This window comes from Prionailurus viverrinus, chromosome C2 (genome assembly GCF_022837055.1).
Source record: "Prionailurus viverrinus isolate Anna chromosome C2, UM_Priviv_1.0, whole genome shotgun sequence".
NCBI lineage: Eukaryota > Metazoa > Chordata > Mammalia > Carnivora > Felidae > Prionailurus > Prionailurus viverrinus.
Genome location: NC_062569.1, coordinates 11,289,095 through 11,309,957, shown reverse-complemented (window position 1 = coordinate 11,309,957; position 20,863 = coordinate 11,289,095). Strand labels below are relative to the sequence as shown.

At 46.4% G+C, this 20,863-nt stretch overlaps 1 protein-coding gene across 2 annotated transcripts in view; it reads right to left on the bottom strand.

Moving 5' to 3' along the window:
* The window catches only part of OSBPL10 (oxysterol binding protein like 10), a 308,668-nt gene that overhangs the window by 65,547 nt on the left and 222,258 nt on the right, over nt 1–20,863 (bottom strand). For both annotated transcript variants that reach the window (XM_047875215.1, XM_047875216.1), the window contains 2 exons: nt 13,540–13,750; nt 277–431 (listed from right to left, as the gene is read on the bottom strand). In XM_047875215.1, the coding sequence (XP_047731171.1) occupies nt 277–431; nt 13,540–13,750 (366 nt within the window). The remainder of the gene's footprint in view (nt 1–276; nt 432–13,539; nt 13,751–20,863) is intronic.

Sequence of the window (20,863 nt, the reverse complement as noted above, 5' to 3'; positions counted from 1 at the left end):
TCCCACTTGGGAGTTAAAACGACTCCCATTTCAATGCAAACAGGAGATTCCTCGTGGGTCGGATCGCATCGCACCCACCGCAGCTGCCAGACACGAGAACAGACGTGCCAGGCGCACGCCGACCCGCTTTTCCCTCTCCAGGCAACGCTTCCGTTTTATGATTTGGCTCCTCTTGAAACAAAGAGACGAGCAAGTTACAAATATGATTGCTACGTTTCGGGACAAGCGAGAACACAAGCCACGCAGGTGCCGAGAGAGAACGCACGGCTCGCTTACCTCTGGCTCTGGCTGCGGGCTCTGCTCGTCTTCGGCGGAGTTTGGTAAAATCGCCCAGGTTACGTTGGCGCTGGCCGCGGGCAAAGAGCCAAGCGTCCCATTTCTCAGCTGCTCCGTGGAATGTGACTCGGGCCCGTGCCATCCCAGGATGTTCTCTGAAAGAAAGACCCGGGATGATGCCTAGGATTTTCCAAGGCAAGCATTTACGGCTCAACAGAGACCCGTGCCCCACTGTATAAGGAGGCTGACCCGAAAGGGGCCCAGGAAGTGGCCTGTGGCAAATGTCAGTGGGCCTGTTTTGGATGAGGTACCAAGGGCCGTGCAGATCTGGATCTATTTATAAACTGGAATCTGTACATTGGCAATACCAGAGTCACCACAGGCTGGCTCTTTCCCCGTCTTTCGGGGGGGGGGGGGGGGAGTGCATTCACCAAAGCCAGATTTTTCTTAATTTTTTTAATCTTCAAAAAATATTTATAAAAAGGGGTGCCTGGGTGGCTCAGTCAGCTAAGTGTCTGACTTCCGCTCAGGTCATGATCTCACGGTCTGTGAGTTCGAGCCCCGCCTCAGACTCTGTGCCGACAGCTCAGAGCCCGGATCCTGCTTCGGATTCTGCGTCTGCCTCTCTTTCTGTCTCTCCCCTGCTCATGTTCTCTGTGTCAAAACAAAAATTAAAAAAAAAATTTTTTTTCATTTAAAAAATTAAAAATATATATTTATAGTGAAAAACAAGCCCAATTTGATCAGAAACGGGCTGCTCACATTGTGGCGTAAATGCCAACTGATGGGGCACCTGGGTGGCTCACTTGGTTAAGCGTCCAATTCCCGGTTTTGGTTCAGGTCGCGATCTCACAGTCGCGGAGTTCGAGCCCTTCATTGGGCTCTACCCTGACAGTGTGGAGCCTGCCTGGGATTCTCTCTCCTCCCACTCCCTGCCCCTCCCCGACTCATGCTCTCTCTTGAGTGAGCTCTCTCTCTCAAAATAAGCAAACATTAAAAAACAAATGCCAACTGACATCATGACCACGGCTCTGAAAAGGTGCCTGCATCACGTGCCCCCGCCTCTGCCAATGTCAGGAAGCCCCTAAGGACACATGTTCATTCCACTCTAGCAAGAAACGTTTTACAAACACCATTCTCATAAAACAAAAGCATTTTTCTAATCTTCCCTCAATTCTTGGGAGAAAAACAAAGACTTTTTTTTTTTTTTTTTTTTTTTTTTTTTTTTTTTAGCTCTCATACTGTTTATTTCCGAGTCAGGTATTATTACAGACTATCTATATATGCTTACTAATGGGGACAGGAGTGATGGCAGGGAATTCCTTTTCCTCTTGGCAATAGCAATTCCACCATTAGAATAAGAAAAGATCTCGAACTCAGCTGACCCTCCCTCTGGAGGCTATGTTCTTGGTCTAAGAGCAGGTATAAGGGATGAAGAAAAGGTGGGCTGAAGCGGATCCTGCCTTATGTGCACTAGAACTCGACCTCTCAGGGTCTCAGGAGTTCCACCTGTAAGGTAATCATATCCATCGACCTTTTCATTACAGTCAGTCAAAGAAAAACCTGCAAGTATCCCAGGCTTTTAACACTGGGGAGACTCTGGCTGATGGAAACAAAGTAACAGAGGCAGATCAAAGAGCTGGATATGTGCAGCGTGCCTGTCGCTGTGTACGGGATTATCCTACACAAGCATAGTTTTATGCAGAATTTTTTTTTTTTTTCTAACTGTCAGGTGTTCGATCACATACATACCTGTGGCTTAAAAGCCTCAAGTGGCTCCTCGCGGCAACTGGAACATAATCTAGCTGTTTGGCTTGCAAGACTGCCCAGTCTCATTTCATTTTCTCCTCGTTGCTTACTGGGCTCAAGTCAGGCTGGTAGTTTTTCCATTCCTCAAGCGAGCCAAGTTCATTACTGTCAAGAGCCTTCGCGCCTGGCGCTCCTCCCATTCAGAACACGACCCCCCCCCCCCCTCCAGTTCTACCTGGGGGAGAGCTCTGCTGCGTAAATCCAGGGGTTGACTCAAACATCACTTGCTCAGAGAAGCCCCCTGGGACCTCCCCAGCCAAAGCACCATCCCCAAAGCACCCCCAGTCCCGTCAGTCAGTTTACTGTCCTCACAGCACGTATCTAAACTCTCTAAGCTCACCCTGCTCATTCGTTTGTCTACTGTGTTTCTCTCCTTCCTAAAATGTGAGCACCTGAAAGCAGAGACAATATTGCCCCTGCTCGTGGCTGTGTCCCCAAAACCTAGAATATGCTCTGACACACAACATGCGGTCGATAAATACGTGCCAAATGAATGAATGACTATTAAGACTTTCAGAGACAGTAAATTTCAAAAGGAACGTGAGTTTCACAACCTCCTAAAAGTTAAAAAAAAAAAACAAAACGAGAAATGGCAAAAAGAGAGACGGAAAGTAGAATGGACAGTGGTCGCAAGAGGAAGGGGAGTTAGTGTTTAATGGGTATGGAGTTTGTTTCACAAGATGGAGAGTTGGTTACACAACAATGTGAAAGTATTCAACACTGTGCTGAGCTAGATACTTACAAATAGTTAAACTTGGTAAATTTTTTAGTGTGTGTGTTTTCCACATTTTTTAATGGCAAAATGGCATCTGCATATCAGTTCTTGAGGCCATTTGAAAAAAGGTGAGGCGCGCCTGGCTGGCTCAGTCAGTGGAGCATGTGACTCTTGATCTTGGGTTTTTCAGTATGAGTCCCATGGTGGGTGTAGAGATTACTTAGAAAATAAATTTTTAGGGGCACTTGGGTGGCTCAGTCAAGCATCCAACTCTTGATCTCAGCTCAGGTCATGATCTCATGGTTTGTGAGTTCAAGCCCCACGTCAGGCTCTGCACGGACAGTATGGAAACTGCTTGGATTTCTCTCTCCTTCTCTCTCTCTGTCCCTACCCCTCTCTTGCCTTCTCTCTCTCTGTCTCTCTCTCTCTCTCAAAATAAATAAACTCAAAAAAAAAAAAAAACCCAAAAACTCCAGACTTGGGAGGAGTCCCCATAAATAATAAGATGGATGGGGATAGATGGGGCTGGGCTAAGAAAACCAACCCAAAGTTCAAGACACTAGAATCTGCCATGAGAAAGGAGGAAAGAGACTTCTTACACCTGTCTTGCCAACCAACTACTTCTCAGGGACTGAGAGCTGGATTCAGATCTTAAATACTGGGCAACTAGCTCATAAACACAGGAGTGCTTTAAAAAAAAAATTAGGGGCTCCTGGGTGGCTCAGTCGGTTGAGCATCCAACTTCGGCTCAGGTCATGATCTTGCAGTTTGTGAGTTCAAGCCCCGCGTCGAGCTCTGTGCTGACAGCTTGGAGCCTGGAGCCTGCTTCGGATTCTGTGTCTCCCTCTCTCTCTACCCCTCCCCCACTCACACTCTGTCTCTCTCTCTCTCTCTCTCAAAAATAAAGATTAGGGGCGCCTGGGTGGCGCAGTCGGTTAAGCGTCCGACTTCAGCCAGGTCACGATCTCGTGGTCCATGAGTTCGAGCCCCGTGTCGGGCTCTGGGCTGATGGCTCAGAGCCTGGAGCCTGTTTCCGATTCTGTGTCTCCCTCTCTCTCTGCCCCTCCCCCGTTCATGCTCTGTCTCTCTCTGTCCCAAAAATAAACATTGAAAAAAAAATTTTTTTAAAAATAAAGATTAAAATTTTAAAAATAAAAAAATAAAAAATAAATTTAAAAAATTATACAAGTAGTAAATTTCATCTAGAGTAATTAGGAAATCTTAAAAAGGCAATCAAGACAATGCTCCCTTCATTTTCCCACACCTCAACTCTGTCCCTCCCTCACCTCCCTATCACCATCATTCAGAGGTGATGACCCAGGAGATAATGGGGAGGGAAGCAGAGTCTCACAGGCAGTGACACACTGCATCCTGGGATAGACAAAGGCCGGGACTGGACGAACAAAGGTAGCAATGCATGCTGGGGAATGTAGTTTTTTGTATACTCCATGGATTCAGCACAAAGAACCAGTGAGTCAGTACTAACCCGGGTGCTCCAATAAATGATCACTTAGTTTAGGAGCCTGGATAGGCCTGCTTCATTTCAGGACGAAGGAAGAAAATTCTAACACAGAATAAATGAAAAGGATTGTACTGAGCTGGTGAAAAGAAATGGTATCCTCGGAAGGCTTAGAGGAAGGAAGCACCTCTCTGAAATTCCTAACGTAAGGCATCAGAGAAAACATCGGGAAAGGCGTCTCATCAGTACGACACAGAACAAAGGAGCCTCTATGAAACAAGACCAGAAAGCTGGAGGAGAAAACAGACTGAGGTGAAAAAGGAGATAGATGCACTAAGGAATTATGAGGAAAGTGAATCAGCATTAGAGTTAAAATTAACACTGAAACTGGGAAGAAGAATCAACACCAAAGAAAGTCAAATAGGTAATATGTGGAGACAAGGAAGCTCCCCCAGGTACAGCTGCAAAGAGCAACAAGGCAACAGTGAGACAGAAGAGAATCCCAAAGATGCACAACAGAGATCCAAGAGATCCTGATGGACAGAGGTCTGGTCAATGGAACGGAAACAGCAAGTGACGACAGCAGAAAAGAAACAGCCTGAGCTGGGGCGCCTGGGTGGCTCAGTCGGTTGAGCGTCCGACTTCGGCTCAGGGCACGATCTCACGGTTCACGGGTTCGAACCCCCACGTCGGGCTGTGTGCTGACAGCCCAGAGCCTGGAGCCTGCTTCAGATTCTGTGTCTCCCTCTCTCTCTCTGTCTCTCCCCCGCTCACATTCTGTCTCTCAAAAATAAATAAATGTAAAAGAAAGAAAAGAAAAGAAACAGCCTGAGCTGAAGACAGAGCCGTGGGTGCTGACGATATGGTCTACCACATTCCATCAAAGTCAACGGGAAAAGACACATGTAGGCACAGCCCGGCAATCTTTTTTTAGGCTTTTCATTGCTGAAATGTCCAACTCATAGGAAAGTAGAGTATAATGAATGCCTAGCTCATGAAACTCGGCAATATTTTTGAATAACAAAAATCAAGGGAATATTTTTCCAATCATTTAAGGCAGAAAAGTTGGACTTGCCTTAAAGGAAAACAAAAGAGTTATGAATTTTGCTACAATACTGTCAGAAGATGCAAATACAAGTCTACAGATTTGGGGTGGGGTCAGGGACCAGGGGACCATGCTGTCTGGAGCTAACTTACCTTCCCTCTGCTAAAAAAAAGTCAACATTTACTGAGCTCTTGCAAAGTGCCAAGGACTAGTGTATACACCTTATACATGTTAACTCATCTAATCCTAAAAACGACCCATGAGGTAATAAGTCTTACTATTATGCCCATTTGACAGATTAAGAAACAGAGGTGCAAATAGCCAGTAGGTGGTAAAGTCAAGATTACAACCCAGACAGCCTGGCTCTAGAGCCCAGACTCAAACTCTACACAGTGCAGGTTTTCCCATAGCACTAGAGAGACTCAAAAGTTTCCGCCTTCTGGGGGTTCAAAACGACCTGCGGACACGTACCAGTATATGATGAACAGAAGCACAATTAGGAGCTGGAGACTAGAAAAGTCCTTTTGGACTGGTAGTGTGCAATGAGCCCAGTTAAACACACAGCCGAGCAGAACTGGCATGAGGGGAGGTAAAAAGGACACCCCCCCCTTCCCACCGGGGTGTAAATTTTAAAGTGGCACCAAGACACTCAGTAATCGAGATAAATGACATTTTCACACAATATTTTTGAACCAAAGTAAATGAAAAGAAAGAAAAGTCTCATAAGACTCCGTCTCCCTTGCCTCACTGTGCTGAATCCCGTCTTTAATTTAAAATTTTGATATTTTGCTCATCCTTCATTCTTTTTGCATGGATTTTGGTTTAAAAACATGTCATTAAAACGTCATGTATCGGGGCACCTGGGTGGCTCAGTCAGTTGAGCGTCCACTTTGGCCCAGGTCATGATCTCACGGTGCGTGGGTTCGAGCCCCGCGTCGGGCTCTGCGCTGACAGCTCGGAGCCTGGAGCCCGCTTCGGATTCTCTGTCTCTCTCTTTCTCTCTTTCTGCCCCTCCCCGCTGCTCATGCTTTCTCTCTCCATCTCTCAAAAATAAATAAACATTAAAAAATTTTTTTAAGGAAACAACATCATTGATCTTAATTACATCCGCACCCTTTCAGTGTGTGCTCAAGCTGAGTACCTCACTCAGCTCACCCTAGTCCCAGCCCTGGAAGTAAACTGAAGTAATTTTTCTAAACATGGTTACACAACAGAATGTCGAGTCAAAATTATTTTTTTAAAAGATTTGACCGTTATCACATGAAGTACTGAATTAGTATTAAAATATTAACAACACCTCCCACCACGTTATATTATCAAAAATTGGGAAGAGTATAGCAGAGAAACAGGAAATTGGAAGTAGGTGGCTTACAACTAAACAAGAGTCAAACAGAGGTGTCATTCTTGACTCTGAGGATTGGAAAAGTATAGGCTAAGCCTATGTTTAAAGCAGCATTGTCTCGAGTAGCCAAATTATGGAAACAGCCTAAGTGTCCACCAACTGATAAATGGATAAAGAAGGTGTGGTGTGTGTGTGTGTGTTATTCATCCATAAAAAAGAATGGAATCTTGTCATTTGCGATGACACGGATGGGGCTGGAATATATTCTGCTAAGCGAAATGAGTCAGTCAGAGAAAGACAAATAGCATATGATGCCACTCCTATGTTGAACTGAAGAAACAAATGAGCAAAGGAAAAAAGGAGAAAAAAATGTATAGGTTAAAGAATGCTCCTGAAAAACGTACTGTAACCGCTACTAGGATTTATATACGTACTTTTCCCAAAACGCCGAAGGCGATGAGTCAAGGAAGCAGACTATGTAGCAAAAGAGAGAGAAAACAAGGCGGCGACACGGAAGCAGAAAAACGAAAAGCATAAAGGACACCAACGGAAAAACACCAGTTGAAAGAAAGAAAGAAGTCGACCACGTTACTCTACTGAAAGACAGACTCTCACGATCATGTCCTAAGACAAGATGCAAGTCTAAACCATACTTCATCAACTCCTGTTCCGCAACACCACGTCTCGGACACCGGTCTGTCCCCCGCTCAGTGGTGTGTCAGATTTCATCGGCAGCTCTTCCTTCTCAGCAGCACGGAGGATGATGGTGTGTTTTGCTATCGATGGTGCCTGACGGGTGAGGAAATAGGGCACACCTACAGAAAGTGAGTCAAGAAAGCTCTAGGATAGATGGTCGAGAACAGACCAGGACACCTAAGTGAAACGACAACTGGGAACAAATATTATCAGGCACCTGCTGACAGACCATCAAGGCAAGTAGCCTGAGATCTTCAAAGGTGATACAACAGAAGAGAACAGGAAGGTGGAGGGTGGTCCACCAAATGACATCTCCGGTCCTCGAAACAGGCTCTGACACATACCTCCGCTCCTTACACGACACACCGCGGTAGACAGAAGCACACGGGAAAGAGAGAAAGCAGCTATACGTGTTTTAGACCAACGAGAGACAGAAAGAAAGCAACAGAGGATTTAACCGTGGGCTTTAAGGTCTGACCGTGAAACTCTTCTAATCCGTCCTTGGCCCTGGGTTAAGCCTTGCCTGGAGTGCTGGGAGCTGCGGTCCCCATGCCGGGGCTGGGAGGCCGCTCTATCCAGAGGCCGGTGACAGATGACAGCACCTGTCCCTCTTCCTGCAACACGGTGAATCCATGCCTCCTACACTCAGTAAACCTACAAGGGTTTCCCAAAATAGAGTAAGCTTAATATTTACAAACTTGGAGACAACATAAGGCACGTTTAAAACGGAAAGCGAGGATGTTCGTGTCTCACTGCTTTCGTTAGGGAGAATCTGCCACCCAAAAGCTCTGTTTGGACAGTTGTAACAACCACAAAAGAAGTCCACCCACCTGAAATATTCTACAAAGCTAGTTTTTCTTTTTTTCCCCACAATACACTATCTGCTGGAGGACTCTGCACGTTTCCATCTTGGCTTTTAACCACAACACAAAGGAAGGTGACTTATGTGGGGCACACTTTCACCAGAAGCAGTAGGTATCAGGAAAGAAGGTGTAAGAGACAGAGACAACAAGGTGGAGAGAGAGGAATACCAGGAGTCTGAAGGCATCTCTGGAAGGAAAAAAAAGGAAAGAACCAGAAACGAAAAGAAAAAAGCACAGTGGAAGGAAGGCCACCGGCCAGAGAGCCCAAGAAGGCTTTATGACAGTCTCACCTCTTGGACCCTTTCTGCCAAACCCCAAAATGGAAAGACCAACGCAACTGGCTTCCTGACCGACAAGCCCCACGGATCTTGAAAGAGAAGAAAAAGTTACTGGAAAGACAAGTTAGGGAAAGCACATGCAACTCTGCTCTGGTTCTCCTCTTCAGTTACGCGCCTCTTGATCTCTTGTCCTGATTTATGTCCAAGGGCACGCGGGGCACCCACTGCAATTCCCCAAGGCTCTGCGGTCACCTGCTGTGGCAGCTCTCATTCCAGAGCTGTCTCCCAACATGCCTTGCACCGCTCATTCTCTCAGCACCCAGCTCTTGCCTGGCACTCGAATGTGCCTGTCTGGTTACGAGTCTGCTCTGCCTTTGAACCATGCTCCCTGGATCAGGACCTGCAAGCAAGGAAGTGACCAGAAGCACTGCCAGCAGAGTACTCCACACCCCGAAACACTTCCAGGGTCTCGTTTCTCTCCCGCACTGGCCACCCACCTAAAGCCCAGACCCCCAAGGGGCTCAGCCTTCTCCAGCTGTGGGTGGAGTCCTGGCCACCTTTCCGGGAGGCACGCATCTAGACCCGGGAGAACAGATGCCCACCTGCCCCGCCCCCATCAATCATTTGTCTCCCTCAAGCTATTCAAGGAGATTTCGTGGTCACCAGGAACAGAACTGCAGAAGCCTTGGCCGAAAAGGCAAGTTCCCTTATGAATCTGAATTAGAAACTTCTCCATAAACGGAAGTTAAATGAGACATTTCAGGCCACTGTACCTTAGAGAGACAATATCAGAGACAAGTCTAAGAGTCCACAACACAGAGGTGGCAGGCAGACAGATACTGAAGTATTTCTGAATTTCAGTCGGTGGCTCGCACGCTCAGTGGCTCCATGCTTTAGATAAAAGGAGCATTAAGGAGCAACATTTGCGGACAAAGGCTCCAAAGCCAACATGTTGCCCAAAAGATACAAGGAAATACTACGGAAGATGAAACGCTGGAAGACCACAAATTAATTTTTGATTCAGAAAAGGGGCGGAAGAAATAGTGTGGGGGCCAGAAAGCAAAGTGGCTTGAAGAACAAGGCGTCTATTTAGTATGCTGTGGGTAACCTGTGCCTCCCTGCCCGTCGAACATTTAAAGGAAACCCTGACAGAGTTTCGCTTTAATGGGATTTTGATTTCCATCAACCCAGGCTGGCACTTCCTTAGATGCAACCATTATGTTTTTATCAGGGGGAGTCAGGCTGCTGTAACTACTATCAACCTCAAGAGCCCTGAGATTCTCAACAGAGGTATTTTGTGGTGACGCTCCCTAGGTTGCCACATTCTCTTATTCCGCTAGTTTGAGATTCCGGAACTCCATTTTAATGGCAGGCAAGCATGATGCTTTGGATGAAGGAAGGAATTCAATTCTTCCCCCAATGTTGTCAACAGATTGAAAAGACACGCGCAGAATGTTTCAAAACGTAGGGGCTGTTACAGGAAATGTAATTTTTAAAAGGGTTAAAAGTGAAAAAGAGGGGCGCCTGGGTGGTTCGGCCGGTTGAGCACCCGACTCTTGGTTTTGGCTCAGGTCATGATCTCATGGTCATGGGATCGAGACCCACATCGTGCTCTGCACTGTTAGCTCAGAGCCTGCTTGGGATTCTCTCTCTCTGCCTCTCCCCATCTCCCTCTCTCCCTCTCTCTCTCAAAATAAATAAATAAACATTTTTAAAAGCTGAAAAGATGACAAGAAAACAAAATAACCACCGTGATGCCTCACGCTCCCTCTATTCTTCAACCTTCAGCCAAATCCCTTGGTGACAATGGTCAGGGGGACCCTGGGTGGCTCAGTCCATTGAGCATCCGACTCTTGGTTTCGGCTCAGGTCATGACCCCATGGCTCTGTGGGTTCAAGCCCCACACTGGGCTCTGCACTGGCAGTGTGGAGCCTGCTTAGATTTCTCTCCCTCTCTCTCCCTCCCTCTCCAACTCTCCCCAACTCATGCTGTCTCTCTCTCTCAAAATAAATAAATGAACTTAAAAAAATGGTTAAAAGGAGGGGAGGGGAGGGGATGGGGGATGGGTGAAGTGGATGAAGGGGACGAAGAGGTAGAAACTCCCAGTCATAAAATAAGTCACAGAGATGAAAAGTCCAACATAGGGAATAGAGTCAATCACACTGTAATACACACTCACGGTGGTGAGCATTTTGTAATGTATATATATTGTCATTGTAATTGTAATGTGTATACAATCGCTGAATCACTATGTTGTACACCTGAAGCTAATTTATTCTAGGGCAGTAGGTCAATTATGCTCAATTAAAAATAAAAATGAGGAAAGGAAGAACGGGAGAACATTAGTGATCAGTAAGTCTGCGGACTGTCATTGGATGAATATGCTTTTAGCGTGAATATAATAAATATAGTGACAACAAAAAAAAGTGGCTGGAAATAAGAGAAGATGGAAAGTCAAATGGGGCAGGGGCACGGGAACGGGCAACGAAGACGCAAGGAGGTGACGCTGTACAAGACACAATTTCAGAGACACTGCTTGGTCCTCCCAGATCATTTCCATTTCAACCTCTCATTACCTCTGAAATTCCACCTTGAGCTTTGTCCCTCCAACCCCTAAATCAGGAAAAAAAATTTTAGAAATCTGCTGGACACTAACCCTGAAGGAAGATGTAAGGGCTTCATTTCAGGAGTAACAAAATGGTCCGAGTTTACATTTACCGGTGAAAGATTCTTCAAAGTGCGCATTAGGTTCCAAAGGCCAGAAGTTAACGATATACTACGGGAGAGATCACGGACACCTTGAATAGCCTCCAGTATAACTCAGAATCTATGCCCAAGCCCCACCAGGGCCACTGAGACTCCATCCAGGTCAGAAAATGTCAAGGAGTCTCATGGGGACTTCAGCATTAAAGTTCCATTTTTCAAGTAGAGAAGAAAGAAGAAAGAGAGAAAAGCAGGTTTCGGCATCTTTACTCTGTGCCTGAACATACACACATCGTCTCCTAGGCTGGATCCTGCACCAGAAACTTTTTCTTTTGTTATGAAGGACATTCACAGAGTAATTGGCAAAATTTAGTAAGGTCTACAGACTGGGGAACAGGATGCATCCATGCTAATTTACTGTGCTGTCATTGTATAGGAGACATTATATCAAGGACATGATATAGTCTTTTTTTTTTTTAAGAAAATACATTAAAGCATATGAGAGGGAAGCTATCATTTCTGCAACTTACTCTGAAGTGGTTAGACAATTGTAATATGCTAGAGAGAGAGAGAGGGAAGGTGATGAAGCAAATGTCATAAAATGTTACCGTTTGGGCAATTGGGAGGTGGATATAAGAGAATGTTTTCATGCTGTTCTTGTAATGTTCTGAAAAGTCTGAAATTATTAAAGAGAAAAGTAAAGACGGGCGCCTGGGTGGCTCAGTCGGTTAAGCGTCCGACTTCAGTTCAGGTCATGATCTCACGGTTCGTGGGTTCAAGCCCCATGGTGGGCTCTACGCTGACAGCTCAGAGCCTAGAGCCTGGAGCCTGCTTTGGATTCTATGTCTTTCTCTCTCTCTCTCTCTCTCTCTCTGCTCCTCCCCCAAATAAAGAGAAAAGTAAAGAAAACAAAATACCCGTCTGTGAGAAAGTTGTGACGTGAGCAAGACAGCATCGCCGGCCCCCATTTGAGGTCCCCAGAGGCCACCGGTGGTCTGTTCAGAACTGAACAAAGGCCCAACGGGGAGTGCCCGTCTCTCACCTCAGCTCTGCTACTTAGATGAGTGGCCATGGGCCAGTCATTTTCCTGCTATGAGCCTCAGCATCTCATGCGAATGAGGGGCATGATGCATCTAGTCTGTGACGATTTCAAAAAATGGGTATCAGAGGCCAAATACTAGCAGGATCGGAGCTCAGTAAATGATGCTGAGTATGACACAAAGAAACTTCTCTGGAAAACCAACATCCCTCTTAACCTCAGTGAAACGGAGGGCAAAGAAGACCTGAGAACAGCAGGAATTACAGACTGTCGCTCAGACCCTAGCTTCTCTTTCATCACCTAAGTCGCCTCGTTTCCTCATTAAGTGAGTCCCGGGCAACAAAGCTCAAAGAGGCGTCTGTTGGGTCTCCTCATTCTAATGCTTTATAATTACACACGACATGACCGGCCTCGGCTACGTTCACCTTTATCACTGAATTTAATCCTCACTAATACCTTCCTATCTGCTTATTGATTAAACACTCCTCCAAAAGGATTGGGCATCTTAAGGGAATGCCTCATCATCTCCAGCTCCTTGATAAAGAATTAGAAATGTTTCCAGTGTGTGCTTCAGAGAAACGCTCGGGCAGGCCCACGAGGGGACACGCAGGTAGGTAGGTGCTGAGCGAGGCGAGCCGGGCAGAACGCAGGGAGCAGTGCGGGTGTCCTTCGTCAGAGTGTGGCGCGAATCACGGTGGACGCACATCGCGGGCGCGGTCAGAAAAACGGACCGTCTGGCAATGTGTCTCAAAATGCAGCGCTGAGTGCAAAGTCACAAATGGAATGAGATACAGAACATGACAGCAGCAAGTCTAAAAGGAGTTCCGCTGTATTCGTGTCAACGTGTTGGTTAAATGTTTCATGGGATGTGAGAGTTCTAACTGGTCAAAGAGAAACACATCCCAAATCTGGGTAGAGAAGGAGGGAGGGACAAATGCAGAAACAGATGGAAATAAAGGGCGGACAGAGGGGGGCGCCTGGGTGGCTCGGTCGGTTACGCATCCGACTTCGGCTCAGGTCACGATCTTAAGGTTGGTGAGTTCGAGCCCCGCATCGGGCTCTGTGCCGCCAGCACAGAGCCTGCTTCAGACCCTCTGTCTCCCTCTCTCTCCGCCCCTCCTCCGCTCACGCTCTTGTGCTTTGTCTCTCGAAACATAAATAAATAAAAGCATTTAAAAAAAAAAAAAAGGATCGGCAGATGGAAGGTGGATAGATGGAGGACTTAGAGGAGGAAGGACACGGGGGCAGACGCCCACACACGCGCACACACAGGCCTCAGTCGCAGACACAGCAGGGCCCGCTGGGAGGTCTTACCTGAGGCCCCCGGCTTGTGGCCGGGCTGGCCCGCCCGGTGCACACTCTGCTGTAGCAAGTGGAGGCACTCCCCCAGGCAGCTGAGGGTAGCGGCGGAGGTAGCTTTCAGGAGCAGCAGATCCTGGTCCAAGGCGGTGAGGGGGCCAGAGCCGGGCAGAGACTCGATGGCGTGCACGAGGTTCTTCTGCTGTCCTTCCACCTGGTTCATCATCTACAAAACGGGAAGAGACGGCACGGAGGGGAGAGTGAACGGCCCGCCTTTCGACAGGCTGGGGAGCAGCTCTTCATTAAACCCGAGGACGGCACAACAGAGGGGAGTGGGGAGAGGAACCGGCGCCCCCAGACTGCAAGTGACATGGGAGTCAGCTCGGAGGGTGTTCAGTACACAGCAGTCCTCGGGCGGGCGAGGCGGGCCAGGTGACATCTATGTGAATGTGGCCAAAGGCACACAGCGGCGGCTCTGATCGCAGGAGCATTTTAGAACTGTCCAGCTGAAAGGGCCCATCAGGGCCATCAGCATGTATCCTTTTACTGGTCCCCTGCAGGCAAGTGAACATTAAATACATCAAAGGGAGAAGTCCTTGGGGCCACCGGTAAGGCTCTTGAAATGTGAAAAGTTATCTGAGACAGTGGAGGAGGCACAGCTTTGCCTCAGAGCTAGGCTGATTCTTTGCTTTTCTTCCCAGCTCCAGCGCCCATGTCCTTGGCAGTCTTTTTGAAGTTCAAGAAACGGAAGTGAAATTTCAGGCTGGCGTGGGTAGGAGTGAGATCACAGTCAAGCCAGCACTGAACCACACCACCCCAAAAATGCTAAGTCGGATGAGACTTTCTCTCCTGACACCGTGTGAGACACCAGGAGGAAAGAAAACCCAGGAACTCTAGGGCCAGCCCTCCGTCAGAGCCAAAGCTAGGACAATCCTAAAGAACCGTATTTTGTGCCCTGGATTCAATTCAGAAGCGGCAGATAAGCCAGAGGCTAACTGCATCTTCGAATTGACACATCAAGGAGAAAGGAAGTCAAGAGCAAAAAAGAAACTTGATGGGTTCGCTCGTGAGGTTCATGGCCCTCACATTCCACAACTTTCCAAACAAGATGACGTGCATCGAGCACGCATCTAGCAAATAGGCAGTCACTCTAAGGAGTGGGGGAGGCTGAGCAACCCGCCCAAGGTCCCGGGGGCTGCTCAACAGCACAGGCTACAGCCAACTGCTGGCTTCCAGACTCTGGGCCATTGTTCTTTCAGCCCCCACCCCACCCCCACCCAACAACAGCCATCCTTAATTTGAAGCCATAACTCGCTCTGTCACTGTCTTCCCTGGAGGATCCTTGCTTTATCATCATGATGGTATCAGGTGGGGAGAAGCAATAATTCTGTTAAAGACCGCTGGACTTGGACACAAAACTCATTCCGTGCTACGCTTTATTTTTCTATTTCTTTTTGAAAACAGATACCTGCTGTGTCTGTCTAGTGATCTGCTGAAATAAAAAAAAATTTTAAAAAAGCAAAAAACAAAAACCTCATCCATTGCAATTCTACTTACCAAAATAGGCGTCATTACTTGAAAAGATGGTTTTTTTCTAAATCACTGTTAAGGCTATTGCACAGACATGGCTTGGAGTTGTCACCTCAGTGTGCACGCCAATCCTTGGGCCATGCAAATTATTATTATTATTTTTTTTTTTTTTGCAGATTACAGAGGTCACATCTGGCCATTCTGGCTCCTATAAAAAAAAGTACCTGGGGCACAACAGGGGTTCAATAAGTATTTATTTCTGCCTTCAGGTCTTTGCTTAAAAGCCACCTTCTCCTCAACAAGGCTTCTTGAACCACATTATTATTATTATTATTATTATTATTATGAGAGAGAGTACAAGTGAGTAAGGGGCAGAGAGAAAGACAGAGAGAGAGAGAGAGACAGAAGCAGGGCTCACCCAAAGCGGGGCTTGAACTCACCCAAAGTGGGGGGGGGGGGGGCTTGAGCTCACCTGATATGGGGCTTGAACTCACAAACCATGAGATCATGAACTGAGCTCAAGTCAGATGTTTAATGACTGAGCCACCCAGGTGCCCTTGAACTACATGACTTAAAACTGTATCTCCAGGGGCAGCTGGCTGGCTTGGTCGGTGGAGTATGTGATTCTTGATCTCAGGGTTGTGAGTTTGAGCCCCACATTGGGTGTAGCGATTACTTAAAAATAAAATCTTAAAAAAAAAAAAGCATCCGCATCTCCAGCCCAGCCCTTGGCATCCCCTATCCTCATTACTAATTATTCTCCATAGCACTTAGCACCTTCCAACCTGACTTAAAATTTACTTATTTATTGTGTTCATTTGTGCTAGTATGAAAGCAGGGACCATCGTATCTGTGCTGTTCGAGGGTATATTCCAAGTAGAGTAAAATTTCTGTGGAATGAATAAATGAATCCCTAGTCACTCGCTTCTCAGAGGTGCAAAAGAACTGACTTTTGACACAAAGTCTACAGAAATCATTCTATGCGATTAACAACAAACGGCTGAAGATTTAGTAAAGAATAATACCTCCATTATAAGTTTAGGTTCACCAAGAAATATTACCAACTGGTTAAATTTAAGTTTGCACTAGATAAAGTGTTTATGTATTCTCTGACAGTTCTATATATAGAACTAACAGCAGTAGATTTTGAGCTATTTGTCGTAGTCAACATTTCCTCAAATTCCTACCATAAAATCTTGTCTTAGAAAATTGATGTGTTAAAAGGGAAGAAAATGTAACGAAGAAACATAATAAATTATGTTCTTGACTATTATGGATGATACCATAACGCTCAAGAGAAAAGGTGAGTAAAATCAAGCCACTAACGAGATGGGATACATTTGTTTTTAATCAATAAAAAGAAATGTATCCCAATTGTATATAGTATTGAATAAAATGTTAGGTAAATCTCAGGCAATAAAAACACAGAACTGACTTCTAGAATCTTCTACTCCATTACAACAGAGACACATGCCCAGAAATGGAATCTGCTCTCTGAAAATACTCAAACTAAGCCTAGCACAGTGCTTGACACACATTGTGGACATTTCCTCAAGATGCATTTCTGCCCCCCTTTCCATGTGATGCAAAACAGAACTACCGTTTAATGACACAACTGATGTCACCTTCACATGAGTTTCATCAGGCTCCGAAAGAAATTGAGTGGAGCCGCAAAGAAAGGCGGGATTCCAAGCCTTGTGATATAACGGTATATCACAGTTACTGTGGCTCCAACATTTCTAAGACCAAGAGGCACTGACGAAGAGGTTTCATCAGACTTTGGAAGAACAAGTTTCAGCTTTTTCCACATCTAATTTTAATTAAGGACACCTATGAGAAGATGGATGTACGTGGCACCAAAAAGCTGGACGCAACAATACCGACAGCAAGTTCTTCAAAGTGCTCCCTCTCTCCTTCAAGGTTCCTACAGGCTCATCGACGGAAGAGCAAGGCACAAGCACCTACGAGTAGGCTCACCTACTGCCACCAGCCTTTGAACCGCTTACCTTAATCACGCAAGTCTCAAACCAGAGCCCTTAACGCTCTTTCTGGAGCACACCAACATGAGTCATTCGTGGTCTTTAAAAACAAAAACAAGATGCGCCAAGTTTCGTTTCTTTCTGGCATTCCAGAATCCGGGGCATCAGCATCTTATAACATAAGTGTACAGGGTACCCCCAAATGAAATTTCAGAGATCCACACCCGAAAATGTCAGCTCTGAGGTTTGTAAAATCAACCATATGTAGGTCACATTGAACTTCACAGATAAGCAAACTTCCTGGGGAGGTGGGGGGAATGCTATGCTATGGCCCATTTTTCATAGCACAAATAATGGTATATGCACTACAAAAAACAAATCATAGGAGTTAATGCTAACAAAACCAGGGGCTGCAGATTTTATTGCTTTATTTCAATAAAACTGTGTAACAGATTTCAAAAAGGAGTCAGCAAGCCTAGCTAAGTCTCTTCTAAAACAGGGTCGGGGGCCATCAGGGAGGAGGAATTTACGTGCATTCTAGAACCCATGAACTTTTTTCCAGCTGCGAGCCTGCAGCCTGCAGCCTGGACTTAACTCCCTCCATACCCTGAGGCCTGACTCATTGGCATTCTTCACTTGGAAAGGAGCCAGTGAGCTCTGACAAGTTTCAATCCCGAGTCTGCATATTAACCCCACCAATCCCAATTAACCTAGTTTCAATCCCCGTTTTGTAGAGAGGATAGAAAAGAGAACAGCGCTCAACCTTCTGCCTTTATAACTCCACCCCCTTCTCTGTCTCCCTTGAAACAAGAGTCAGGTTTCTACCAGAACTGTGTCTCCGAATTGCAATTCTAATTACCCAAATAAATGCCCGTTGACTTCAATTTTTAATGAATTCTTTCTTGGTTGACACCTGAAACCATGACAAAGAGACTAAAACCTAAGACATTCAGCTCAACGAGCTTAGGATTGGGCTGAAGAGAGACCTGAAGGGGGCAGACGGCGACAGGGGCTTCAAGGGTCTCGATTGCTTCAGGCTGTTCAGAGCTGCAAAGCCAGGGGCAGGTTTTCAGAGAGAGGCCTGACAGGCCAGATATCAGTGAACACCAGCTCGGTCACTAATCCGTTAATAATCAAAGGATCAGCATCAGGCACCTCCCAAACTTTAGGAGTCCGCTTCCTAAAGTTCCCAGGGCCTGCTTGTGCGGTTGGGAGAGCCTCCCGGGCTCACAGATTCCCAGTACCTTCAGTGACTCAATCTGTCAGTCTTGGAAGTAGACCAGTTAGATGCCAACTTCAAGGTGGCCTTGGTTTAGCATTTACCCTTCACCTGGTGGAATTCAGAAGCCGCTTTTAAGTCTCCCCTCTGGGTCAGGGATCAGTTCTTGGCGGACTTGGGCACTTCTTCACGTGGCCAAAGTCCTCAGTTAAGGTTCAAAGCCACGCTCCAAGGATCTTTAGAACACACAGACACATTCACACAAACACACAGAGGCCTTACTGCCTCCATTAACATATATTTACTATTCCACTGTCCTCATTAGCATTACTTTAATATTCCAAGAGACTCCCATCCCAAAAATGGTTTGATAGCTCGTTGTAGAAGCTTCCTGAAACATCCATCAAATCTGTCAAGGAAACTGTCAACAGTTTGTACCCTAAAATCCTTTGAATGCCTTGCCTCAAAATCATTGCCTAGTTTTTCCCACCAATCCCAAACTGCTGTATCTTGATCTGTACCTAACTGGAATCGAGCCCCTGTATTGTAAGCCAAACTTCAAATTCTCGAATTCTGACTTTGCCCTCCCCACTCAGAGACACAGACAATGCCCTGTGGATGTGGTGTTCTCCTTTACAGTGGTAAATAATAAAGGTCATTTTGCCTCATCAACAGATTGCGTGGTTGGTATTTGAGAGCTGGCATTCCAATCTCCAAAGATTTCCTCCAAACTCCTGAGTGTCGGAGCACAGTAAGTCTTGGCCTCACACCTGAACAATCTCTTCTCCCTGCTGACTTTCCTACCTGACATCCGACCTTCCTTCTTACTCCCTCTTGGCACAGCACCTCCCTGGAATGATAACCTACCAAGAGTCTCTTCAGGCGGGGTCCTGGGCCCCTTTGGGACACCTCTCTCTATCCATCCAAACACAGTCCTAAACACCATGTAGACCCCAAAAATCTCTCAAGGCTTATTATATAAGCAAGAGAAAGAAAACCCCATCTAGTGGACAGATCTTACCAAATCCACATCTCCCAATAGGGTTCAGAAAGCTGACAGTGGCCATAAGGGACAAAGATGAATGGGAGGAAATGGGGTCCATCTCCAATGGCGGGAGGCTGCGGGCTACACACGCGAGGTTACAAAGAAGAAAGTTAAGAAAACACAGGATGAGAATGGAGAAACCAGTGTAAGGAACATAATGCTCTAGAATATAAACCAAAGGAAAGAAAAAAAAGGGGGGGGGGAGAGGCAAATATCTCAAAAAAAAATTGACCATTAGGTCTTCGATGGCCTTCGTGCAGGGGTCAGCAAACTCCTGTGGAAGGTCAGATAGAAAATATTTAAGGATTTTTGGAGCCACTGGGTGTCCGTGTGAGACACGGACTCTGCCACTGCAGCCTGAAAGCAGTCAGACCAGGTACGCACAGATGAGCGTGGCAACTTGTTCCAATAAAACTAACATCTGAGCCACCTCGGTTTGGGCAGCAGGTCATTATTTTTCTCATTCACGTTACGTTGCGATTTTACTGGTTCTTGGCAGGACGGTGATTTTCTATTGTAGCCTAGACATCCTGGCTATCATGTTCGGAGATTTTAAGTCTGATTTGAATTTTTTTTTCTTAGTAGGCAATCAAGTTTATGTTTAGCGTGCAGGCTACTTTTATGGCCTGTGCCTTCAAGAGCAATGAACGTCAGAGCCTCTGTGGTGCTATTTTGATCTGCTTAGTTTCTCTCTTGCCTCAAGGGCCTCCACTGGTCCCGCTGGTGTGGAGGGGACAGAAGGAGGGTCCCCAGACTTGGTGCCTCCAGGGGAGGAGAGAGCATCTTCGGCTTTCTCAACAGGTGCTTGTTCTGGAAGGATCTCCCCTTACCCTCAGCTCTGGGTGGTGGGGAGAGAATCAGGGCTGGAGTCATTGTTACGCCTTAGGTCATAAAAGTCTGCCTTCTTTGAAAAGCTATGAAAGTGCAGACATCCTATTTCCACTTCCAAGTTGAAGACTGCTTCGTAAGCAGATCTCAACTGGCCAAATGGAAGAGTGCTGAGCACTAGCCATTCATCTTTTTGGTAACAGAAGCTACTCTTCCTTTTAGAAAATTGACAGAGAAACCCACTTTGCTCTGGGCTTCATGGTGTCATCACTGATGCTGACCATCACTAAATAACTTAAGCCATGGCCCCAGATTTCTCCATTCACCCCATTCCTGGGAGGCAGGACAGGCTAATGGCATTCTTAAATTCAACATTTTGACACCTGGCCTTTATTATATGAGATGAAGGGGACAGAAACCAAAGACAAGCGTGGTTGAAAGATCAGGGTGCCTGGGTGGCTCAGTCCATTGAGCATCAGGCTTTTGATCTTGGCTCAGGTCATGATTCTCACAGTTTATGAGATCGAGCCCCACGTCAGGCTCCATGCTGACAGTGCGGAGCCTGCCTGGGATTCTCTCTCCTCTCTCTGCCCCTCCCCTGCTTGTGCCCTTTCTCTCTCAAAATAAACAAACATGAAAAACATTTAAAAAAATAATTGGTGCGCCTGGGTGGCGCAGTCGGTTAAGCGTCCGACTTCAGCCAGGTCACGATCTCGCGGTCCGTGAGTTCGAGCCCCG